The following is a 26030-nucleotide window of genomic DNA, read 5'->3' as shown; positions in this document are numbered from 1 at the left end:
AAGGAAATACCAGTGCATGAAATGCAAAAGTTAGGAAAGGAAGAAGAAAAGAAAGAAGAGTGAAAGAAGGAAAGAAGAAAGGAAAGAAGAGTGGAAGAAGGAAAGAAGAAAGGAAAGAAGAGTGAAGAAAGGAGAGAAGAGAGGAAGAAGGAAAGAAGAGTGAAAGAAGAAAAGAAAGAAGAGTGAAGAAAGGAAAGAAGAGTGAAAGAAGGAAATAATAGTTGAAGAAGGAAAGAAGAAAGGAAAGAAGAGTGAAAGAAGGAAAGAAGAAAGGAGAGTGAAGAAAGGAAAGAAAAGTGAAAGAAGGAAAGAAGAGTGGAAGAAGGAAAGAAGAAAGGAAAGAAGAGTGGAAGAAGAAAAGAAAGAAGAGTGAAGAAAGGAAAGAAGAGTGAAAGAAGGAAATAATAGTTGAAGAAGGAAAGAAGAAAGGAAAGAAGAGTGAAAGAAGGAAAGAAGAAAAGAAAGAAGAGTGAAGAAAGGAAAGAAGAGTGGAAGGAGAAAAGAAAGAAGAGTGAAGAAAGGAAAGAAGAGTGAAAGAAGGAAATAATAGTTGAAGAAGGAAAGAAGAAAGGAAAGAAGAGTGAAAGAAGGAAAGAAGAAAGGAGAGTGAAGAAAGGAAAGAAAAGTGAAAGAAGGAAAGAAGAGTGGAAGAAGGAAAGAAGAAAGGAAAGAAGAGTGGAAGAAGAGTGAACAAGAGTGATAGAGAAAAAGAGAGTGAAAATATTGAAAAAAGGAGATAAAAATGGAGTGAAGAAGAGAGATTGAGTGTGAGAGAAAGTAGACTGAGAGGGATAGAGAGAAAGATGGAGAGAAAAAAATGTAGAGAATGGAAGGTGTCTTAATGTTCCTAGTTATAGTTAAATTGAGAGGGACAGAGAGAAGAAGTTCCTTGGATTTGGCGCAGGTGTCAGTGAAGCACAGGTGCAAGCCAGTTTAAAGACCCTATTATGATGTCATAATGGCCCAATGTAAGTCAATGGGAAAATTGATATTCGTTTTTATTTAATATCTTAAAAAGTATAAAGTTTAGAAAAGTGAAAAATACATAGCATAAGTGTCCTTTACAAGACCTACGCGACAAACTTTGAATGAAGTTTCTACGTTAAGCGGCTCGGGCTGAATTAATCGCAGAAAAAGGTAACAAGAATAAGAAGAAGAAGAAGAAGAAGAAGAAGCCTAGGAATAACAATACAGGGTATTTCATGCACTGTAATTAATGTTTCGTTAAAGGCACCCAGTGCAACTTTCGAGGCTTAAAAATAAACATTCAATTTCTAGTCTTTTTTGCACGTAGTAAGTTTCAATAACTCCATACCATTACATACCGACATTCAAGCAGCAAAGATGAGACGTCGTTGTGTGGTGAGAACTAATAGAAAATCGATAACAACAACAATCGCCGCCATTTTCTTTATTTTTTGTAACCTACAATAAATAAACCAGGCTTCCAGTCAATGGAAAAATGGCTTCTCCCCACCAGCGATTGTTGTTGTTTACGATTTTCTATCAGTTCTAACCACACAACGACGTCTCATCTTTGCTCCTTGAATGTCGATATGTAATGGTATGGAGTTATTGAAACTTACTACGTGTAAAAAAGAATAGAAATTGAATGTTTATTTTTCATTGAATGTTTACATAAAGTTGCACTGGGTGCCTTTAATACCAGGACCTTTTCTTTTTTGGATTACCTTGAACAGGTTAATCTGACAAGAATCAATTCTTACTGTTAGATATTTTCAAACGTGAATAAATACTTCACTGAAATTTACTTTGTCCTCAACTTTCAGATCAGCAGTGGCGATGACTGAATAACGATCAGAACAGTGGAATTCCTCTTCAGGTTAATGATGGAAATGAGTCTCCTTTCACAGCCAGGTTATTTTATAAAATAAAAAATAATATTTCTGTGAGATGTTTTATTTTTTTGCAATGTGTTTGGTAGTAGCTATCTACATTAACCTACTAATTGAGCTATCTGGAAAATGTAACGTTATTACTTGGCTAGCATAGTACATTATTTTAAATGTTGATGAAGCCCCTTAGAGCTGGACAGACAGAGATCTGGTATGCGGACCCGTGCCGCATTTGGAACACGGAGGACCATACTGAAATGGAGCTGGACCAGTCCTGGCCTGTATCTGATGCAGATCGCTTGTGCGGATCCTGGCCAGTTTTGGGCCGATGTGCGTTTGGCAGATCCGTCCCAGTGTCTCTTTGCTATCTGGTTGGACAGACATGCAGAAAGCTCAGAGATTTAATACTAATGGGAACAGCAAAGGTAAGACAGACCCTTGCTATTAAAACAAAAAACTGTTAAGACCAATTTATGAGGTTTTATTATCTTAGTTGGTTTCAAGCTGGTTGAAGAGATAGACTGGCTGGTGACCAGCTCAAACCAGCGCATTCCAATGATGTGGTGTTTGTGCCACTGCCACATCATGTCTGGTGCGCCTGGTTGGGATCAAATGAAATCAACAGAAGGGAACGCAATTGTGTACAATGCAGAGACAACAAAAACAACACAGGACTGGAGGCAGACCAGGATCTTACTATCGATAAATTAGATGTATTGATTAAGATGAATTATACTCTTGTTATGGTTTGTTATAGTGGGAGGGACCAAAGTGCATGTCAAGAGAACATATGTCCAGAAATGAGGGTGTCACTGATTGTAAAGGTAATACCTCAATCATGCATGCCAAAATATTAAATATATACATAAATTGCTTTAAAATGCAGTGAAATAAAAGCAACCACATTCTGAATTGTATTGAAGAGCACTGCTACCCAGAGACCATGATTACTCTTCTAGATTCATGTCTCAGCTATGTTCTCAGTTATCTTGTCAATTGAGTTGAGCATCTGATTTACAAGACATAATGTTTCTGCTCCCGTCAATAATTGCCTAAAGAGAAAAAGAAAGAGAGAGAGAGAAATGGTCATATTGGTGGCAACTTTTTGCTCATCAGACAGCTCAAATGATTACATTGCATGTATTATGCAGAAATGTATTCAAACATACCAACATTTGAAATGCTTTTAGTCATGCTAACCTATCTATAATTTAGGAATGCTGCAACACTCACAAAGCAAATTACATAATTTTTTACATCTACAGATGTTGCTGGACTTAAACATGAGCTGTTCACTCATGATACTCATGCAATTGGACGAAGCTTGAGCAGTTTTGCAAAGAAGAATGGGGAAAATATTTGCAAAGCTGACAGAGACCTATCCACACAGGCTCCGAGCGGTAATTGGTGCCTAAGGTGTATCTACTAAATACTGATTTGAAGAGAGAGAATATTTATACAATCAATTATTTGTGATTCATATTTTTATTAAATTTAGATTACTTGATTCATCATGGTCGATATAGTTAGACTTTTATCGTTTTATAGTGTTTTTAAAATTCAATTGAATCCACCCCCCTTCCTATCTCCACCCGGCCGACCTCAAGCAGATGGCCCGTGGTTATGCTTAAGGTTCCTTCCAAACTAACAGAGAGTTTTTGTTTGCCCCTACTGCCATTGTGCTTGCTCTGGGCTCTGTAAAGTGCCTTGAGACAATCATATTGTTATGGCGCTATATAAATTAAATTGAATTGAAGGTTATAAAACAATAAAAGGTGAAAATGTCCAAGATGGGTGAATAGATGCCTATTAGGATAACATCAAGGTTTGATCAATGACAACAGGGATGTTGGCATTTAGCGGGTTTCTGCATGCCGTATAAGTAGTTAGCTCACTAGTTTTAAACTTAAACTCTTTACTGCTGCTTTAAGCAACATTGTAAAAGGAACATAAGCCGTTACTCGTTACCAACACTGTGGAAACCCCTTGAATAATCCAGCACTTACTGCTAAAGCACAGTGATGTTCTGAAATGACTGATTTGCTTGACTCAATTATACCCAATAGATCAAAACAAAGTTCATCTGTTCATACCAGATGGTGAGTGCTTAGTACATACTTGATAGAAGTTTCAGCCTCCCGTGTTGCTTTGCTGAGATACTCTGAGGCTACTTGTGCATTGCGTTTCATAGCATTCATGGCAGCCATTTTCCCCCTGTACCCTTCCAGTTGATCCTGTAAATCAGTTCATCACACATGAGACATTTATTCAGTCACTGTTTTTGTATTTGATTGCCTTTAGTCTGCCCGATATGCAATGTGCAACAATGACAAGTTGATATGCAAGGGACTCTGCTTATGATACATACTGTGTGCCAGCCTATTAACCCGTAGTATAAGCAAATGCCATCATTGATATATTTTTCTGCTTCATTGCTCTGCTTGTCCTGCTTGTATAATAGTAACCTTATGAGGACACTGTATACCTGATATATGTATGAATCCATCTTCTTGCCTCCCCCCCCCGCTTTCTTTCTCTATCTGGCCACCCCGAAGTAGATGCCCAACCCCCTCACAAGCTAATATTCTGCTTTTTCAAATGTTATTGGCGCTATATAAATACATTTCAATGAATTCTCAGAATAAATGTAGTTAAATTAAAGGTTGGATTTTTTTAGACTTGTGTTGACTCCAGTAGAAGGGTGTAACATGCCAAATGGACTTTTCTACCAAATTCATGGTGATAAATTTGGCAAAACCAATCCGACCATCAATATCTGGCACCAGGTCCTTTGGTCACAACTGTTACTTTACTATTAGAAGTGTAGTACACTACTAGACAAGAGATAAACACATGTTTAAACCTTGGATTGAGTACACTAATATACAAGAGATTAACACAAATTTAAACCTGGGATTGAGTACACTAATATACAAGAGATTAACACATGTTTAAACCTGGGATTGATGTACTAATAGACAAGAGAGATTAACACATGTTTAAACATGGGATTGCATAAGACTCTCAAACCTGTAGTTGATGCATTTCCTGTTTCAGTTTTGTCACTGTGCTTTCCGCCTTCGTTGCTCGTTTCTGAGAATCAGAAAACAGATTTACTAGAAATGTTATTCTATTAATCTCAGTTGAAAAAATGAAAGATTTTGTAAACTCAGGCTCCAACACCGACAAATAACTTCCTTACATTAGATCAGAGATTCCCAAAGTGTTCATGGCAGACCCCCCTTTGACAATGACAAAAGAAACGGTGCACACCCCGAAAGTGCCAAGACACATATTACCTGCAATTTAACTTCTAAAAAAAATAAAACAGACACCCATCAGCTGTTGCATAGCTTTTCTTAGACATGGTTTCTACATTTGAACATGTAATACAAAATTTAAAAAAACTCTCACTAAGTGATCAATCCATACAATGTTTATTTTAGGTGCATTTAGGTGCTGTATTAGTAATTTGGCTGTCCTTTCTATATAGGCTAATCTATAGGCCCTGACCATATTATGAAAGTACAAAGTAGGCTATAAACCATCACCATATAGGTTAGCTATGCTGTAAGAGCACTGCCATACAAAGCTGTGGTTGGTCATTTAGGTTTCTCGTATGTTTTTACACCCTTAACCCATGTCCACCTCGCTGAAACTCTGCCCCCCACCCTCAAACCATGCCCACCTCGCTGTAACTCTGCCCCCCACCCTCAAACCATGCCCACCTCGCTGTAACTCTGCCCCCCACCCCCAGAGGGCCTGCCCCACACTTTGGAAAACCCTGCATTAGATGTTCCCTGCATAACTGATACTAAACAGACTAAATATATTACAAATCAATATCTAACAACACACTTGACATTTGCATCTAGATATATGATTCATGCAAATGGCCAAATCCACTTGTAAGGGGAGATCAGGAATAACAGAAAGAAAGACAGAAACATTCCAATCCATGGAGTTCTCCACAGAGCACATGGACTTAATGGAGTGTGCTAGTGGCAGACAGAAAAAGTGCACTTGTGCACAATTTAACTCATGTTAGGAACATATGTTCAATGTTTTGTATCAACACAAGGACAAAGAAAAATCCATAAATATATGGGAATATAGGAACTTGGGTGCAATTCTTTCTATGCAATACATACAGTCATTAACTGAAGATTCTGCTCCACAGAGTGAACCATGGTCTCCAAAGCCTTCGCCTCCCGTTCATCCTGGACCTTCTTATTCTGCAACTCCTCAGTAAGGCGTCTGATTCTGTAAAACAGCAGTATTGACAGCACTGTTGACCCTAGTCCAATGGATAAGAAAAGCAGTGTGTGTGTGAGCAATCAGAATTCTACGAAGTAGACCCCAAAAGACAAGCCTTTGAAATTTTTGAATGAAAATGAAAACCATATTTACCATACCATTTTTGGAACCAAAACACAAGCTATTTATTATTTGGGGGGGGGGGGATATTCATCAAGAATTGACCATCACTGACGAAGGAACCATAAGTTAAGCATACTCCTCACTGTTTTTCTAGTATGATCAATCGCATTGCCCCCCCACACCGAGCCCCCTCTCCTGTGGAATAACATTCCTGCTACCATCCGAGACATGCTTTTTCATCTGCAAATTGAGACTAAAGACATTCCTCTTTTGTGTATCCCATAGTGAGGAATTATGCATCAAAACCGGTCAACTGTCTCAACATTCTTCATATTTCTTGTCAGCCATGTTGTTGTATTTAGCAGGAGTGAACTACAGACAGTGCATGTTGTACTGTAAAGGTGGGCCTTTACGGATCCCCGGTACAGCATGCGGTGCGTACTGTGGCTGTCGCCAGCCAGTTATGCACTATTGTTGAATCCTACCATCCTTCCTATGCTTGTATACAGTGCATCCGGAAAGTATTCACAGCACTTCACTTTTTCCAAATTTTGTTGTTACAGCCTTATTCCAAAATGGATTCAATTCGTTTTTTCCCCTCAAAATTTACACACAATACCCCATAATGATAACGTGAAAAAAGTATTTATTTTTTATTTTTGCTAATCTATTAAAAATAAAAAACGAAAGTAACATGTACATAAGTATTACCAGCCTTTGCCATGACGCTCAAAATGAAGCTCAGGTGCATCCAGTTTCCACTGATCGTCCTTGAGATTTTTCTACAACTTGATTGGAGTCCACCTGTGGTAAATTCAGTTGATTGGATAAGATTTGGAAGACACACACCTGTCTATATAAGGTCCCACAGTTGACAGTGCAAGCCAGAGCATAAACCAAGCCATGAAGTCCGGGGGAATTGTCTGTAGACCTCTGAGACAGGATTGTATCGAGGCACAGATCTGGGGAAGGGTACAGAACATTTTCTGCAGCATTGAAGGTCCCAATGAGCACAGTGGCCTCCATCATCTGTAAATGGAAGACGTTTGGAACCACCAGGTTTGGGTGCATTTGTGGTGTATTTAGACTGCATGGCTAGTAGGCAGGAGCGGTCTGTTTAATGATGATAGCATGCGTGTCAACTGAACTTAGTGTTCTCTGCAGTGTTCTGTCTCCAGTTGGCGTTTTGCTTACTGGTGCATATGGCGCTGCAGGACTCTGAGCGCATGATCAGATTTGTCTAAGGCTGAAAACGGCAACCCCTTCTGGCTACAGCCAATAGGAACATGCTTAGACATAACCTGTCAAATTTGTAAAATGGTACTGGCTTGCTGAAAGTGGCATTTTTAAATATAGCAGCCAGCCGTTTGTGTAGATCAGTATGTATCTTTCACTTCAGGAGTGGAAGCTTGACACCCTCTGCGATTTCTACGAGACCCTGACTATTACTCAGACCTTAATCTTTGTGAACACACACCGAAAGGTGGACTGGCTTACTAAGCTGCATGGAAGGGACTTCACCGTCTGCCTTGGTGAGTTGGATAAAGCTTTTTTGGAAGTGCATGTCGACTAGAATTATGTATTGTGATTTGAACTCCCCAACCCCTATCTACTGGGCAAGGCCATGTCTGTTTGTGGCATTGAGTCCTGTATCAGTTAGGGGGAGAGTAAATGAGCTCCATGTTCATCCCAGGCACCTCCGTTTAATGAGCAGTAGTCTGGTTCATGCTATGGACACAAGATATATCTTGCGCTAACTTAACAAGTTTTGTCTGTCTTCATTGGGTTTCATTCTTGAAGTTTGTCATTTTCAGCATGGTGACATGGAGCAGAAGGAGAGGGATATAATCATGAAAGTTCCGTTCTGGTTCCAGTAGAGTTCTCCTCACTACTGACCTGCTGGTAAGTGACGCTCTCCACCACCTACATACTCACATTTTCATGCAAAATACAATTGCACAGCATCATGCTGTGGGGATGTTTTTCAGCGGCAGGAACTAGGAGACATCCTTGATGATAACCTGCTCCAATGCGCTCTGGACCTCAGACTGGGGCGACGGTTCATCTTCCAACAGGACAATGACCCCAAGCACACAGCCAAGATAACAAAGGAGTGGCTTTGGGACAACTCTGTGAATGTTATGTGAGTGGCCCAGCCAGAGCCTAGACTTGAACCCGATTGAACATCTCTGGATAAATCTCAAAATAGCTGTGCACCAACGCTACCCATACAACCTGATGGAGCTTGAGAGGTCCTGCAAAGAAGAATGGGAGAAACAGCCCAAAAATAGGTGTGCCAAGCTTGTACCATCATACTCAAACGGACTGAAGGCTGTAATTGCTGCCAAAGGTTTTTCAACAAAGTATCGAGCAAAGGCTGTGAATACTTATGTACGTGTTATATTTTTGTTCTTTATTTTTTAATACATTTGCCAAAAAAACTAATCCTGTTTTTGCTTTATCATGGGGTATTGAGTAGATTGATGAGGGGGGAAAATGGATTTAATTTAGCATAAGGCTGTAACATAACAAAATGTTGAAAAAGTGAAGGGCTTTGAATACTTTCCTGATGCACTGTAGCTAAAATCCCCATGGACTTACAAAGTGATCCTTCAAACAGCCCAAGTCCACCACTGCTCATCTGTATTGATGGTACTTCATCACAACCACTGAGAAGTTTGAGAAGTTTGTATGTTTTTCTGGAATTCTCAAACTCGAAAACAAATTATTGCAATGCAGACTATAGCTGAGCAGTTTTAAGGTTGTACCCAGTTACCAAGTATTGTTTAACCAATATAGATTTTTCTCTGATTTTAACAGAATTATTATGAAACAAATTTCCATGACACTTTGGAAACATTTTGGCTTTATTCCTCTCCAGGCCCATTACTTTTCCAGGTTTGTCATGATGTGTAAATATAAGAGGAATCATAACAAATACAATAGAGATGCAGCAGCTTTTTTGCTTGGACCCCTAAAGAGGTAGCGACACAATGGCCCTCTGTTTTCTGTGTAATGCCGGTTAACGGAAAATGGGGCCTACAAATTGGGTAGCAGTGTAACAACCCATACAAGTTTGCGGCAAATTTAAGATTCAAATTAACTGCATACACAGAAAATGATCGGTTTTGAATAGGCTTTACTTTCCTCTATTTCCACAGTATGACAATATGCAATTTCATCATCTATATCACAGTAGCACATTGCTATGTGGCCTTGATAGTTACCTTTGGTCATCAATCTCTGATTGTTTCAAGAGCTCCTTAACGTGCTTCCTGAGCTGAGCATTCTCCTCTCTCAGCTGGAAAATAGTAAGCAGAAATCAGTATCCTGTTGAAAGTAATTGATATAATTTTGTACACTGCACCCAGAAAGTTCAGACCCTTTCATGTTTTCCACATTTTGTTATGTTTGAGATTCACCTTGAAATTGATTTATCATTGATTTCTGATCATTCTATACAGAACACTCTACTATGACAAAGCAAGGAAGTTCACATTCATAGTGCCCATTGGGTTCTTGATTCCCTGTCTGAGAAATCGTGGATGAAGGGCTTTGGTCAGTTTGGCTGGGCAGCCAGACCTAGGTAGGCTGCTGGTGTTCCCAGATCTCATCCGTTTGAGAATGATTGAGGCTACTGACTCTTGGGCACTGTCAATGCAACAGAAATGTTCTTGTATACTTCCCCAGATCTGTGTCGACACAATCCTGCCTCACGGGTCTACGGACAATTCTCATCCTCGTGGCTTGGGTTTCACTCTGACATACACCATCAACCGTGAGACCTGTTATATAAGGTGTGGGCTTTTCATATATATGCCCAATAAATTAAAGTAGGCACAGATGGACTCCAATCAAGTTGTAGTAGCATCTCAAGAACCATTGATACAAGAAGGATGCACCAGAGCTCAGTTGCAGGTGTTACAACTAAGGTTATGAATACCTAAATATAATACAAATGGAATATTTATTTTATTTTTTTAATAAATTAACAAAAACACTCCCAAAACCAGCTTTTGCTTTGTTTTTTTTAGAGTATTTTGAGTATTGACTAATGACATTGATTTTTTTTAAAGATGATTTTGAAACATAAAATGTGGAAAACTTAAAAGGGTCTGAAAACTTTCAAAATGCAATGCATAGAGAGAATACATTCAAAAACTTAATAAAATGTCAAAAATGCAAAAACCTTTAGTTGGCTTCCATTTCCAATTTCAGTATTGCTTTTACAGGTCTGGTGCGGTACGTCGGTCATGAAAGTCTCTTTATCAGCTTCATTATTCCTAGAGTTTGTAGAAGGATGACGGTCAGGGCAAGCATTCCAATCCATTGTTCCACAAAGACCCAGCTTGTGTGCCTCTTCAATGGCAAGTGGTTGATAACTCCCAACCCACTCCTCTTCTGGCTCATTGATCTCCGTGTGTGCTTGTGAGATGCTGTCAATGAAGAATTGTCCTTGTAGATCTTGATCAAAGCTTTCAGCGGTCAGTGAGTAGTCCCGCTCCGGTAGACACGCACCAGTCATCTGCAAAGATGATATAACACTGGTTTTACAAAAAGATTTTCTGTCTCATTCTTCACTCTTTGCTGTAAACCTACTGGAACTGGGGGCCTGATTTAGGCAAGATTGTCATTCTGACATGCTCCGATAGCCTTGCACATTTTTGTGATTTAGTGACAAGCTCACCTACAATAATGTCTATGTGTAATAGGCATACTTTTCTAAATCGGCTAGTGAACAATTATATGGTAGAAATCATTTTGGAATTCTTGGAGCTTTAGTGCTGGAATATATGAAAAAAGTCATACTGAAGCATAGTGACAAACTGTTTTGGTCACTGGAGGTGATCCAGAAGAGCTCATCCAGGTATGCAGATCTTGGTCACAGCACCGGTAGTAGGGCATAAACACCCACCCCTTATTAATTAGGTTTTTTCATGCTTAAGTCTTCCATCATTACAACATTTACAAAAGCAGATAGACCATGCAGGAGAAAGTACACAGTAAACAAAATGCCACCAATGTCCCTGCTCTAGGGGATGTTATTTCTTACCATTGTGTAAATAAATGCTTTGATTTACATACGCTCTAGTTAATGTTAATGAATAGTGCCAACCTCTTTTATTCAAAACTCCAAAGACCTTCAATCTTGCTATTAATAAATACATGCTGCCAAAAACATAAGGTAAGCTAAAAAGTAACCTATTATGAAAATCTCCAAGTTTGATAGAAATATTGAAAGAGTTATGCTTGAATCAGGTCCCATATCATTTCACTCTTCCCCAAGACCAAATCTAATGAGCCAGTCACTACCATGCGACTACAACAATTAATGATAGGAACAGCATATACACTGCCCTATTGATGGCAGAGAAATGTTCATGCTTCAATTATTTTGGGTACTTTATCTTAAGACAAATGACCACAAAACATGTTAGTGAAAGTAAACACTGGAAGGAAAAGGATCCAATGTTTATATGAATGTCAATGTCATCATGTATGTATATCAATGACACATGTATGATAGTGCTGAGAAGACTGGAATGGAGATAAAAGACAAATTTGGTCTCATTTTCTCCATTTTAGTATGTGTAAAAAAAAATACTAAAATAAACGCTGAATGAAATGGTAAAACTGTACCTTTTTTGTCAAATGACATTTCTCATCTGAGGCCTCTGAACTACTTCCATGCTGCTCTTTGCTTCTGATGAATTGCTTGTAGGAAAATGGATTTAACTCATCTTCTTTTTCTTGAAGGTCATCTAAATTAAATATATATACATTAAAAAGGATGAAATACAACCTGTTAAAACAATTTAGAACATTCAAACATTAAAAAGGCAGGCTAAACAGGACACTGTCAGTGCATAACTTTAGACAACAGCCTTTATGATGATGTAAATCTTGTCTGTAGGACAGTTTTAAAGGGAACACTGGCTATTGAAACAGGATGTTCTTATCAGGATTTTTAAGCTGATCATCGCCGATCTCATCTGCTGAAAAGTGGCTTCCTATCTGCACTTGTGCACGGCGCACAGGCGTAGGCTCCTGAGGCTCGTGCTGCGCCTGCAAGTGCAAGAAAACAGCTTTTATTGTCCTGCCAGAAAGCAAGGAGCTGTCCAGGTTAATTTGCACTGCGGTTTGGATGCTGGTCTCTCTGTCACCATGTTCCACACCTTCATCCAGTAATTCAAGAAGGTAATATGTCTTCGGAACCTTCCTCCTCCATCACAGAAAGAGGCTGACGATCAAGGCCAATGAATTCCATTATGTTGTCTGATATTTTTTCTGACTTATTACCGTCCCTGCTACATGGTTCCTTCTGCTTAAATGTCTCACTAACTGTCAATGGAGTAACAGATGACTGATGTGTAAAAGAGTTAGCTTGCTCTACTGATTTTGCGCTGGTTTGTCTTTTATACTCACCATATTCTTTGACCTGACAAATTCTCAAATTTCAAATAAGGATCGTAGTATTAAATTGTCGTTGTTGCTTTTCACCACGAGGGATTTATGCTTTATATTATTCTTTAAATTATGCTTTACATATTCTGCTTTAAATTGTATTGTCTTTTTCAGACACCTTGTAGAACTGCCAGATGGGTGAGGCCATTTTATAAAACTTGCCGTGCACAGAGAAAAGGGTCACGTATTATGCCTCATCTGATCAGCTATTCTGATCGACCATTATCAGCCAATTCATTCCAAAATAGTTAGGTCGGGGCACAACTGACTGCAAAACAATGGACTTCTTCATTTATCCATCAAGTGACCACCTTGCAATCTCTGACATAACACATTCAAGGCTCTGCAGTGCAATATTTTCAGCAAACAGGCGACTTATACTCTAATCCTAATAAATGTAGGATCAGACTACTACAATGACATCGCACCAATAGCTGTAGACCTTTTTGGAAAGCTTTACTGAACTAACTTATAAGGTAGGTGAAAACTACTAAATGAACCAGCACTTCCAGAGCTCTCAAAAAATGATGGGCAGACTTTACTTCTGACAAAGCAGTGACACCAAAAATGACTTACATTTAAGTGGTTTTCCTGCTTAACATTTCAGAGTGAAATCAATTTTGAACAGCCAATCAGTGTGATTTCACTCACCGACGGGCTCTGCCGCAGAATCAACATGCTCAATCCGTCGAAAATCCATCGGCAGTGGTCGACTACGGCCAACAGTGCAGGACACACTGCACACACACCGACAACTGACTATGTCAATCCTTTAAATGCAGGGGACGATCCGGTTGTTGAGTAAGATCCTGTGATGAGTGAAGATGAAGAAATTAGAGAATTTAAACTTAATTGAATTTAATTAAGAAGAATCCACCTGCTGCTGTACTTGGGAAACAATATTCAATCTACTGCAAAGGTGTGTTGGTGAGTTAGTGGAAGACCTGCACTTTTCATCAGCTTAAGGTCCTATTTTAAACGAGATTTTAGCACTGCTATGTGAGTGCAACCCAATTACATTAGCTCTAAGGAGTAATGGCCCTCTTTTCACATCCTAGAAAAGAAGAATGGATTCCACCATGGAAGAATACTCAATGCTTGAAATACTGAGTATTTGTAAAGTGTACAGTACATTTGTACCTATTTTGAAGACCTTACATGAGGTTTTAAAAAAGAAAAGAGAGAGAGAGAGTTCTAGGATTTGTACACAATTTTAAACTAGACAGGCGATCTGAAACTAAAGTAATTTTGTGATGGCACAAATCTATAAATTGCCTTTAAAGTGTGTAATCCACTTGGCACAACAAGAAAAAGCACAAAATTACTGCTGTGTTTTAGGTTTTGGCTAATGTGCCACTTTTGCTCAGATCCTCACTTACATCAGGGCAGTTTGGCTCTACCAGAGCTAAAAGATCTTGCCAGCCTAGAAGTGAAAGGATTTTACATTCCTTCATCATGGATTTAGGAGCTGCTACTCACTTTTTCTCCCCCTTTTCACAGAGCACTTTAACTTAACCTAGTTCATTTACTAATTTGATTTGTTCACTGAAAATGACTGTTGGAATATATTAACATGCTAGGTCAACTAGCCATCATGTCATATCAAGTTATTTAAACATTTCCTTTAGCTAGCCAAGTAACCCAAGTAACATTTGCTGCATAACCTGATGCAAGTTAAATTCATCAAAATCAGCTCACCAATAAAAGGCAGTCTTGGGTTTAGAGTGATCCAACCACATGGATGTTTAATGGCTTCACCTAGACATTAAAACAATCTTGAGAGAAATAACAAGACATCAAATTAACAAAGGCTTACTCTGATTACCAATGTACTGAATGAAGGGGATTAAGTTCTTTCAAATTCTATGAACACATTAATTCAGTGGTTGTCAGGGGATCTATTTACGACTTCAACATTTGGCATCCATTCCCACACAACACAATAACACATAATAAATGCATGGTTTTCATAGGAACAAGGTAGTGTGTGTGTGTGTGTGTGTGTGTGTGTGTGTGTAAATGGTCAATTTGGCTTCATTGTGAAATGTTTAAATGCATGGTATATTGAACACCTTAGAAGCTATGAGCTTGAAAACACAATAAGTGTTAAACTCACTAAGCCAAGTGAGTTGTCTGACATCTTCACAACGGCATCATGCTCAGTTTCAGGAAAGCGTATGGTGACATTAACCTAGCGGTACTAACCCTAACCCTTGAATCAAGACCATGCTGATTCTCACTGCAACTCATGGTATATTTGAAGGTTTATTGGTATAGTGCAATATGTATAAAACAGAATTAAAATGTCAACTCAAGGGGAAAATGTATGCTCTATACAAATTAGAATTTTGGCTCAAAGCTTCATAGACCCCCATTCATTTTAGACTAGCTCGCGAGCATCCCCGTGGAAACCCGGAAGTTCTCCTCCTAGTATAAATTATCTGGATGTACTCTAGTTTCCGCGTCAGTTGGATGACTTTGAGAAAGAAACCACAAATTAGCGTTGATGCGAGGACGTGGTTTTGAAGGTTTACAACGTTGAGAGAACCCCAAGTATAAAAACGTAACGCAAGGAATCTGGAACAACCAGTCACGTCGTCGATTCAACGTTGAATTAGGTTAGCTGGCGAAACCGACCAACAAAAACAAAAATCGACGTTGATTCAACGTGTTTTTTCTATCCTGGACAGGATTAGAATTGCTGGCTTCTTTATTTGTTAAACCAACCACATCACTAACGCTGGAGCCATTACCACAAGTTCCCATTACCACGAGTTCGAGTCAAAAGATAACACTTAGAACTGTCCCTACATACATGCATGCATACCATATAATCATGTGAGTTTGTGTAAACGAATTAACATTAACGATACTGAATGATAACAAATCACACACGACAGGCCAACTCTATTCTATTGGTAACATTGCATGTACACACCTTATGTGTGACATAACAACAAAGCAAAGTAGCTTGTAATAGGCTGCGACTTACCATCTGCATCAGCCAGTCTCTTGATTTTTGACATTGCAACAATCCAGCAATTTAGCTGGTCGCCTAACTTAATTGGACGCTTCACTAAATTAGCAACAGCTACAACTAACTAGTAAAAAAGTTTGCTTGTCCATTATATAAATTAAACCACCCTAGATTATATTTAGCTATATAGAGCAAATAGTGACATACTACGCGCAGCTTCGAAGAAGTGACTGATGCATACCAGAAACAACATTACTTTGAGGTTATTCTCAGTTTAAAAGTTACAGCTCTGTACCAGGGTTTCCAATATGGCAGCGGTAGGTCAAAATAAATGTTCTTCAAAATAAAAGTTCTTTATATAGTAGAAAAACATGTCAAACGAGAAAAAGTGTGAGACAAAAATAAACGATGACGAGCCTACTGCTTTTATCACAGTTCATGCAATTTAACTTTTCTTTGGCATGCAATGCACTGTATTGTACTGCTTTTCCATAGCATGTTTTTCTTGTCAGCTAACAACTATAAATGTATTCAAACTTGCAGCGCTTCAATTTCACACCCTCAGCGCTTATGATGTCCCAGCCAGAGCCAAATCTGAATGGCTTGCTGAATCAAATTATTTTTGACCTAGGCAGCCCAAAACAAACTATTTCAATACCCAAAAGTAATATAATATGGATATAAATATTTAAATTCAGCTGTGCATAATAATTAGGCAGCTGCTGAGAAAAAAATGGGGCAAAAAACTTACTAACAAAATGATGAAAAGGTAAAAATACTGACTTTCACAAAACAACTGAAATGTCAACACGTTGAGTCCTGATCACTACAAAGTCCACCGGGATGCAAAACATGCTTTGAAGAAAATACAAAAGATGCACAGTACTTTGCATGACTGGCAAGGTCAGAAAGATAGAAAAACCAGACTCTGTTTAATAAAAAACACAACTTGAAGACAGGTCTTTCAAAGGTTTTGTGAACGCATGAAGTAAGAGTGACACTGGAGTGATTGTTGATCTGAACCTCTTGCTCACCTGATTTGATCCCAATTGAAAACCCGCTCTCCTAAAGGGGGAGCTTTACAGCCAAGAAAAGCAGCATAAAGTATATATCTTTAAAAGCTTTAGCTAAAGTTGGGCACGATCATATAAAAAACTGACAGAATCATTGGATATGAGACAAATACAAGTACAAGGCGAAAATAAACGTACTTCCAAGAGTAAAACATTTTTCGGTAGCTGATCATTCTGAAACGATGAATTCAGTAGTTTATTATTAACAATCACGTAAAAAAACTTTTTTTTAATGAAATAAATTCAACAAAACCACTCAGGCTTCCGACTTGAATCCTGCCTGGTTCGTCATGTAGTGTTTCCATAGCAACCTGCCTCTGTACACCTTTCACCTGGTCTCTGCTCCAAGACCACACAGTAGACAGCAAGCCTCCATCTCTTGAACCTCAATGAGGATCATTCATCTCGAAAACTAAACACAACACAAGGCTTTGGGCTTGTGCTATTGAATATTGGGTGGGCCATAATGACCAGATGACCATAATAAAATTAAAAGAAAAGTTACACTCGTGTTGATAGACAATGATTCCAGTTATAGTAGTAGCCAGTGATGGACAGTAAGAGGTGGTAAAAAAGGTTTTGTAAATAAATGACATCACTGGATGTTCTGTCAAAAATGTTTATCATGTTTATAGACACACACACCCTACAAAATGCATTTATACAAAATATAATCAATTGTCAATGATCAATCCGCAGGTCTGGAAAAGACCTTATAAAAAAAAAAGAGCTAATTAAGCAGCAAATGGGTTTGCGTGGATGGTCACATCCTTTATGTGGCAATCAGTTAAGGGTCGAAAATTCTTCTCATTAACTGGGAGTTTCTCCAATTCATCAAGGGTTTCCAAACCATCTATAATCCTGAAAATCAAAAGATGAGGTAAAGTAATTATCAATGGCAAACTAGAAAATGCATTTCCTGAAGGAAATAACTTTTGCATTTCATGCATTGGTAAGAAAGTAAGAAGAAAAGAAAGAAGAGTGAAAGAAGGAAAGAAGAAAAGAAAGAAGAGTGGAAGAAGGAAAGAAGAAAAGAAAGAAGAGTGGAAGAAGGAAAGAAGAAAAGAAAGGAGATTGAAGAATGGAAAGAAGAAAAGATAGAAGAAAAGAAAGGAGATTGAAGAAAGGAAAGAAGAAAAGAAAGAAGAAAGGAAAGAAGAGTGGAAGAAGGAAAGAAGAAAAGAAAGGAAAGAAGAATGGGAGAAGAAAAGAAGAAAAGAAAGAAGAGTGAAAGAAGGAAAGAAGACTGGAAGAAGGAAAGAAGAGTGGAAGAAGGAAAGAAGGGAGATTGAAGAAAGGAAAGAAGAAAAGAAAGAAGAAAGGAAAGAAGAGTGGAAGAATGAAAGAAGAGTGGAAGAAGGAAAGAAGAAAAGAAAGGAAAGAAGAATGGGAGAAGAAAAGAAAGAAGAGTGAAAGAAGGAAAGAAGACTGGAAGAAGGAAAGAAGAGTGGAAGAAGGAAAGAAGAAAGGAAAGAAGAGTGGAAGAAGGAAAGAATAAAAGAAAGAAGAGTGAAAGAAGGAAAGGAAAGAAGAGTGGAAGAAGGAAAGAATAAAAGAAAGAAGAGTGAAAGAAATAAGAAAGGAAAGAAGAGTGGAAGAAGGAAAGAATAAAAGAAAGAAGAGTGAAAGAAGGAAAGAATAAAAGAAAGAAGAGTGAAAGAAGGAAAGAAGAGTGGAAGAAGGAAAGAAGGGTGAAAGAAGGAAAGAAGAGTGGAAGAAGGAAAGAAGAGGGAAGAAGGAAAGAAGAGGGAAGAAGAGTGGAAGAAAGAAAGAAGAAAAGAAAGAAGAGTGAAAGAAGGAAAGAAGAAAGGAAAGAAGAGTAAAAGAAGGAAAGAGTGGAAGAAGGAAAGAAGAGTGGAAGAAGGAAAGAAGAGTGGAAGAAAGGAAAAAAGAAAGGAAGGAAGAAAGAAAGAAGAGAGGAGAGAAGAGAGAACAAGTGTGGCTCTTGATAAAGACAGTAAAGAGAGAGTGAAGAGGGAAAATATTGAGAGAGAGAGATTGAGTGTGAGAGAAAAAAAAGTAGAGTATGGAAGGTGTCTCTTAATATTCCTAGTTATACAGTTGAATGGAGAGGGACAGAGAGAGCCTTGGAACCTTGGCGCAGGTGTCAGTGAAGCACAGGTGCAAGCCAGTTTAATGACCCTATTATGATGTCATAATGGCCCAATGTAAGTCAATGGGAAGGGAAAATTTGTATTAGTTTTTCTTTAATATCTTAAAAAGTATAAAGTTTAAAAAAGTAAAAAAAAATACATAGCATAAGTGTCTTTTACAAGACCTACGCGACAAAGTTTGAACGAAGTTTCTAAGTTTAGCAGTTCGAGCTGAATTAATCGCAGAAAAAGGTGAGAAAAAGGTGAGGAGGAGGAGAAGAAGAAGAAGAAGAAGAAGAAGAAGAAGAAGAAGAAGAAGAAGAAGAAGAAGAAGAAGAAGAAGAAGAAGAAGAAGAAGAAGAAGAAGAAGAAGAAGAAGAAGAAGAAGAAGAAGAAGAAGAAGAAGAAGAAGAAGAAGAAGAAGAAGAAGAAGAAGAAGAAGAAGAAGAAGAAGAAGAAGAAGAAGAAGAAGAAGAAGAAGAAGAAGAAGAAGAAGAAGAAGAAGAAGAAGAAGAAGAAGAAGAAGAAGAAGAAGAAGAAGAAGAAGAAGAAGAAGCAGCCTAGGAATAACAATACAGGGCATTTCATGCACTGTAATTAAATCCAAATGTGTCTAAAAGCTGCAGACTGAAGACACAACATACTTTCCAAAGACGGTGTACTTCATGTCCAAATGAGGCTGCTTGGCATAAGCGAAGTAGAATTGGGATGCATTTGTGTTTGGACCATTGTTTGCCATGGCGACCACACCACGGACATTATGCTGAAGGAAGAATCAGAGTCAACCACACCACAGACATTAGGCTGCAGGAAGAATCAAAGTCAACCACTATTCTGGCACTGTGCCTAATCAATCTCTTGACATAAATATTTCATTCCATACCTTCAGGTGTTCACTGAATTCGTCTTCAAATTTCCGGCCCCATATACTTGTTCCACCCTTTCCAGTTCCTGTAAGAAGTCAAATTGGAGTCAGTCAGCAGACCTTGCAAATAGAAAAGTGACTCAAAAATAATATTCTGCAAATGGAGTTATGACAACAATGAAGACTACTTATTGATCTTAAACACCACAATTGCAAAGGTATGATGCAATGTTTCACCATTTGTGTAAAGCAATTTTACATTCATGATATACAAGAATGACATTCTCAAAATATATTGTATTTTGTACTTTAATGTAATTATTTGAAAACATTATTTTTATTTTGTACGTGAGAACCATCCGTTTTTCTTTCGTTTAAATAAAATAGGACTTTTATATTTAGGCTATACAGAATGTATACCAAGGAAACATGGGATTTCATCTAATAAGAAGCCAACCCTGTTAGTGGTACAGATCCTGAACAGCCAGACCAGCTAGCTATCTACAAAATCCCTTAAAATGGTCAAAATTGTAAAAGACACAACTGCCTTAAAAAGACAAACTAGTCTTATGGTGTAATACTATGTTGATCAGCTCCACATCCTAACATTAACTGTATGCATACAAATCTCTTTAATAAGATTAATCCAATGGACTGCATGAACATCATGATTAGGCTGACCTTATCACTTAATTTAACCTAATTCTTACATACCGTTCCATGCTGACGTGAACCCTATCATTTTTAAAGTCAACATGAAGAAGGCAGGAGGGGCAGGAAACTGACTGGGAGTCCTCACCCAATATGGATAGGATTGGCACAGAAAGTATGAGTGCATTTGTTTAATTATTGCTAATTTCCTGACCACTGATTTGTTGAGACTTTTAAAAGATTAATGTTTTGCCATTTAGGGCCTTGCCCATTTTTTGCCCGCTAGTGTCTGAATTCCTTCTTGATTTTACTAGCGGACTGCTCTGCATTCTTTATTTCTCACTGCTCCTAGTTTCGTGAAGTACATTCTGGTGCCCATAACATTTGCTTAAACTGACCATTTCATCATCCTAACAGTTCAAGTCTCAGTTCTGTCTTTTCCACAAGTAGTGTTGTCTTTCAGTTGCCCACATCAAACACGATAATTATTCCAAATAACAAGATAAAGATGAGGAGACCACATCAGTTGTTACTGAAGATGAGACTGAAGGTCCAGGGAGACCCAGCAAGGTATATGGAATGTATAACAGGTGCATTGGGAGGAGCGTTTAAATAGTTTTCCTTCACGATATCACCTCCTTGTTACTGTCTAACGCAGTATAGCTGGGCAGTCTAATGTGGAAAACCAATCTTCAAGCAGCATTTTAGTACAGTAGGAAATCATTCATATTCACCACATGGCTGAGTAAATAAATTAGGCTATATTGACCTTCATGTCTGCAAAAGAGTTGTTTTGACATCTCCAGAGACAAATAAACATGTGACGTGGAAAAGCTGTTAATAAGGAAGATGAAGGTTGAGGCTGCTTGAGTTTCTGCTTAAAGTGGGAACCTACTGGGAGTCCACGGAGAATTTAAAGGAATATTTGTTGCCTTTTATTCTTGCTGGCAGATGACCCCCAAAATATCTTGAATGTATATTTATTTAAAATAAAGGTTTTTTTAGATTGTAGTGTCTTTTTCTAACATTTAAAAAATGAAAGGGAAAAAAACCTTAACACAAACCCCGCTGTCTACAGTGTCTGATTCCAGTAGAGGTTAAAGTTTCAGCAATGTTCAGCACGCTGCCTGTGCACTCCTATTGGTAGTCGTCGTGTCACGTCGCTATAAAATAGACCTCTCGCCTTTTTGGTGTTGGTTATGCAACGGCCACTTGTCTCTGTAAATCGACGACTCTCATTGAAAATAAACAGCAGCAGGTTGCTTTGTGTCTACTCTGTAACTAGTCTGACCAAGGAGTTAGAGACAAAAAAAGCATCTGTTTCCATAGTTACTACCCTATATTCTCCTTGAGTGACTCTTACACTTCATTTGAGTGGGTCTGGCACTACTGTGAAATCACAATTCATGATGGCATTACTGTCTCAGCCATCAGTTACCTGTGGGGTCCCCAGTCTGAGCCATAAAGCCTTTGATGTTCCGGTGAAAAATGCATCCGGTGTAGAAACCACCAGCACACAGAGCCAAGAAATTCTGTTGGTGAATGCAAAATTTGTCAATACTTAAGGATACCAACACATGCACAGAGTTTATACATAATTCCTTTACGGTTTTAAAAATAGATTATTTGAACACTTATTTTGTCTAGTATTTGTCTAGTATTCAGACTGACCATTTCACTTATTTAAGGTAGTATTCAGACGGAACATTCCATTTAGGTTATTTTATGGTCACTGACAACATGTCAATGAAACTACATACAAATCTAGCCTACTCCAAACACAAACACACCTCATCAACATTGCTGAGGGAAACAATTGTTCAGTTAGTAAAAAGTGTCACCAAAATGCATCACCTACTAAGAGAGATCACATTAGGCCTATCTATGAGCCAGACATATGAATGGCTAGTTAGCCATTGCTTGGGAATAATACCGAAAGTTGCATTTGTGCACTGATAGAAATACAACCAGAAATGAAATAACTAATAGAGCAGACCCTATGTCATAATTAAGAACTCCCTTGCTCACAGAGAATGCGATCATGTAACCAGACATCGGCGGTCGAGACTGAAGCTTATCAGTTTTACAAGGTGGTGTACTAAATGTAACCAATTGTTTTCAGTGTTATGGCTTTCCGTGCCAGGCGCCAATAGTAATTTGTGTCACAATACTAACACTGAGATCATGTGCACCAGTTGACTAGGTTTTGGGAGCCAAGCAGCAAAGCTGCACAGACACCCACTGTGTTTTGTTGTGATAAAAGTCCTGATATATGAGCATATATTGAGCAAAGATATGGTTGATTTCTTCATGTCCTCTTCCATTTTGCCTAGGCTAAAAGTAGTTGAGAACATAAGTTTGATAATTGATGGTAAACTGCATTGCCATAAAGGACGTCTGGATAAATGTAATTATATTATTATTTGTGTCCCACCGCTAATTACTGAAACCACGTAGAACAAGCGTCCAGCATTTTCAACTGCTAATCTTGTAAAACAAACGCTGTGGGTTAGCCCCATGGATAGGCTCACCTCGGGTGTGACGCCATCCCTAAAACATTGCATTGCTGGCTGGAGAATTCGCTTAAAAGTGTTACGGCCCCTATACATCATATAAATATATATGGTATACATGCCAGCAAAGTGAAATTCTATATCCCATTCATTTCTGTTGGAAGCAGGAGACGGGTCAACTCAAACTCGTACAACCCATTTGGATTTCTCAACACTCATCGACTATAGGCTACAACAGTGATATGACTAGCATCCTTCCAAACAATCCTTCCTTAGTTTGTGATGGTAGCCTTACCTCGCATGCCTTTGGAGCACGTTCACAAAACAATTCAATCTTAAAATCCCCCAGGTCTGTATTTAGAGTCACTGCCTGGAAAATAAGAATCATGCATACTGTTATAACAAATCAAGATGCAACAGTCAAAGTTAGTTAGCTATGTGCTTTCACTACCGGTTGGTGAACAAAACAAATGCACCAAATTGTTTGCACCTAATTGTTTGTTTGACGTACATAAGTGCTACACGTATTTTTTAAATTAACTCAAGCATGCTTAAAACAAACTGAATTGATATTAAACTTGCCATTTGGAAAAAGAGCAGCACAAGACTCTGACCATGGACTAACTAACTAATGACCCGGAAAGAAAGCTGCGCGAAAATTTCAATATGGCCGCCATTCGTCTTTTGTTTTTCAAAATAAAAGTCGACACTTTTTAAAATATTAGTTTTTTTTATTCCAGAACGAAGAAACCAATTATTGCTCTTCAGCCGAAAAAGGTCATTCATCACAGTAAATCAGTTACGCCACGTGCTTACCGTTGAGTCCCATCAGTTGGTGCACAGATGTTACTTTTAGCTTATTAAGCTGAAGGCACGAAGCAACCCCTGCAATGTAGCCTATGTCCCCTTTTTAATTGCTGGAGCTCGTGGCAAAAATGTGTGTGTGGGTGTCAGTGTTATAGTGGAGTCACAAAACCTTGAGTCCAAGTCGAGTCCCAAGTCTAGTCACCAAAGAAGAGTCACTCCATTACCTGAGTCCGACTCTGAGTCAACAGTGTAACTAATAGATGGATAAATAGGAATAAAGAAAATGGGCTCTTCATTAAATAAAGTTCATTAAAGTACCTGTTGTTAACCACAAAGTTACTATTACTCACATTAATGTCCAAGCATCCGACATGGAAAAACAAGTTTAACTTCCAATAGCGATTGAGTCCCTACTTGACTGTGGGCAATTTCATTGGTGATAGTTGACATTAAAAGAGACAGGCAAGTTACATTCTAAGCTATTTTGAGGTGGTAAATAGGAAAACTGTATCAAAAGTGTTATTTCTTTCTTTTTTTATCATCTGTCTCTTGAAGTGGACATAGGGTCTTGTTTGATCACAAAAATGTAATGCTGTGAAATTATATTGTACCTTTCATGAACATTAAAAAACTAGTTAATTGAGCCAAACACATCTGAACACTGAAACATAATTTTTAAAAATAACACCATTGTGGAGCTTTTTAATTTAACTACATTCTGAACTCTTGATAATCTTCTAAATCTGGGCTATAAGGGAATGTCACACAAGGCAATAACAAACATGCATGGTATGACAGGAAAGAGGTTTTTTCCTTTAACACACACACAAAAACATGTTACATTTAATACATTGACAAATGTTTTGCCTTTGCATCCTTCTCTCCTGCACCGTGATGCGTGCCGTCTCCTGCCTCTATACTATCTTTGGCAAGTGGAGTGCCCCATATTTTTTACATTGTAATTGGGCTGTGGTTCATCAGGCCTCCTCTTCCTTGTTGGAGTGTACCATTCATCATCAGTGCTCATCATTATCTCTGGTAACCTGTTGACCTCGACCACCCTGTGCCTGAGCAATCAACTGTTCAGCCAACAGCAGCTTGAAATCTAAATACTGCAGCCTCTCCTTCTCTGGTTTCCCAGAGGCTTGGTGTTCTGCTCTGTACTGAATCTGTTTGTGGCAGCCAGGTCAAAGAAATGCAGGACAGTGCAGACTTGACATGGGGTAGAAACTGATCATGAGAGGTCACACAACTCAACCCCTCCCATGTTTGTTGTAGCCTACTTAGCCTCAACAGTGGTTCAGTTATATGACACTTTTCATTTGCCATCTTACAGCTATGGTGCTCTATCGATAGAGCACCATAGCTGTAAGATGGCAAAAGAAAAGGCCATCAGAACGGCCTTATGTCCTGCCACTTTGTCACAGCAACATGTGATGGTTTTCCGACCACCGTTTCAGATGCACCTCTTCCTTGTTTTTGCATTTTTTTTCTCATCTGGCATCTTTGCTTTGCACATTGCAGGAATTCTATTTTTCATGATGGTCCCTGTACCCATCTGCTTGTAATTTATCCAGTAATTTGGGGTTTTAGGAGGTTAACTGAAATTGTTCTAGGTCAATGCCATGAGTATTAGAAAATGTTATCTGACAACAACAGTAAAATAAGTTGTCTTTCGTATACCTTAAATAAAATAACTATAAAATGCAAGAAACACATCTTCTTCTGTTTCCTGTGTTAAAACCAATAAGGAAAGACAAGCATTTTCTTTTCCTCATTTTGAATTTGAATACATTTACATTTAGTCATTTAGCAGACGCTAAAAAGCGACATACAAGAAGAGAACAATCAAGCTAAGAGCAATAAGACCTGGTGTAACCATAAATAGGCTACTGCTTTTTTTTTTGTGCGGGACTGTCAATGCTTAAGTGCAAGTTAAGCCGAGGTGCCATGAAGGGAGGTGCTCTCTAAAGAGTTTGGTCTTACGGTACGGTAGGAAGTGTTTAATTTCTATTAACAATATAATGCAGTAACAAAGGTAATTATAAAATATAGCTGCAAGCAGCGATGGCGGTTTCCTCCTCCAGACATTGCGAACCAGGGAAAAATGTATTTTTGTGACAATTTGTCATTGTATAGAAAGATCCATGCTGCAGACTTGCCAATGGGATATTACATTTCAAATGCATTACTTTGAAGATCCTCAAGGGCCATGGCTTCAAGCTAAGAGTGAGAAGGGGTGTGGTCATCCCTACATTTCCTTTAATGTTGTGTGTGTGTGCTTCAAAGGAGCCTGTCAGTGTGTGTGTGTGTGTGTGTGTGTGTGTGTGTGTGTGTGTGTTTGTGTGTG

General features: G+C 38.5%; 2 protein-coding genes across 2 annotated transcripts; both read right to left on the bottom strand.

Annotated features, from left to right (window-relative positions):
- Positions 1 to 2454: 2454 nt before the first annotated feature.
- On the bottom strand, positions 2455 to 15951 carry entr1 (endosome associated trafficking regulator 1). The gene is made up of 10 exons (XM_080838336.1): positions 15694 to 15951; positions 14400 to 14476; positions 13353 to 13510; positions 11877 to 11998; positions 10426 to 10761; positions 9464 to 9537; positions 6008 to 6119; positions 4887 to 4949; positions 3975 to 4090; positions 2455 to 2908 (listed from the first exon to the last, which is right to left on the bottom strand). The coding sequence occupies exons 3-10, from the start codon at positions 13399 to 13401 to the stop codon at positions 2818 to 2820; spliced, it is 963 nt and encodes a 320-aa protein (XP_080694462.1). The 5' UTR covers positions 13402 to 13510; positions 14400 to 14476; positions 15694 to 15951; the 3' UTR covers positions 2455 to 2817.
- Positions 15952 to 16901: 950 nt separating this feature from the next.
- ppil3 (peptidylprolyl isomerase (cyclophilin)-like 3) lies at positions 16902 to 23249 on the bottom strand. The gene is made up of 5 exons (XM_080838223.1): positions 23169 to 23249; positions 21799 to 21892; positions 19728 to 19795; positions 19489 to 19607; positions 16902 to 17612 (listed from the first exon to the last, which is right to left on the bottom strand). Exons 2-5 carry the CDS (start codon positions 21821 to 21823, stop codon positions 17486 to 17488), a joined length of 339 nt encoding a protein of 112 aa, XP_080694349.1. The 5' UTR covers positions 21824 to 21892; positions 23169 to 23249; the 3' UTR covers positions 16902 to 17485.
- Positions 23250 to 26030: the final 2781 nt, after the last annotated feature.

Source organism: Sprattus sprattus (genome assembly GCF_963457725.1).
Source record: "Sprattus sprattus genome assembly, chromosome: 5".
NCBI classification, from domain to species: Eukaryota; Metazoa; Chordata; class Actinopteri; order Clupeiformes; family Clupeidae; genus Sprattus; species Sprattus sprattus.
Note: the sequence above shows the minus strand (reverse complement) of the source record. Positions and strands in the feature narration are given on the sequence as shown.

What these genes read in the sequence shown, in the direction of transcription:
- entr1 (XM_080838336.1), bottom strand. Translation starts at nt 13,401, where the DNA reads ATGGATTTTCGACGGATTGAGCATGTTGATTCTGCGGCAGAGCCCGTC. An exon ending in TCAGAGATTGATGACCAAAG is followed by an intron (nt 6,120 to 9,463) that starts GTAACTATCAAG and finishes GCTGTTTTACAG; the next exon opens with AATCAGACGCCTTACTGAGG. An exon ending in AGGAAATGCATCAACTACAG is followed by an intron (nt 4,091 to 4,886) that starts GTTTGAGAGTCT and finishes ACTGATTTACAG; the next exon opens with GATCAACTGGAAGGGTACAG.
- ppil3 (XM_080838223.1), bottom strand. Translation starts at nt 21,823, where the DNA reads ATGGCTCAGACTGGGGACCCCACAG. An exon ending in TCAGACTGGGGACCCCACAG is followed by an intron (nt 19,796 to 21,798) that starts GTAACTGATGGC and finishes GACTTCTTACAG; the next exon opens with GAACTGGAAAGGGTGGAACA. An exon ending in AAGTACACCGTCTTTGGAAA is followed by an intron (nt 17,613 to 19,488) that starts GTATGTTGTGTC and finishes TTTGATTTTCAG; the next exon opens with GATTATAGATGGTTTGGAAA.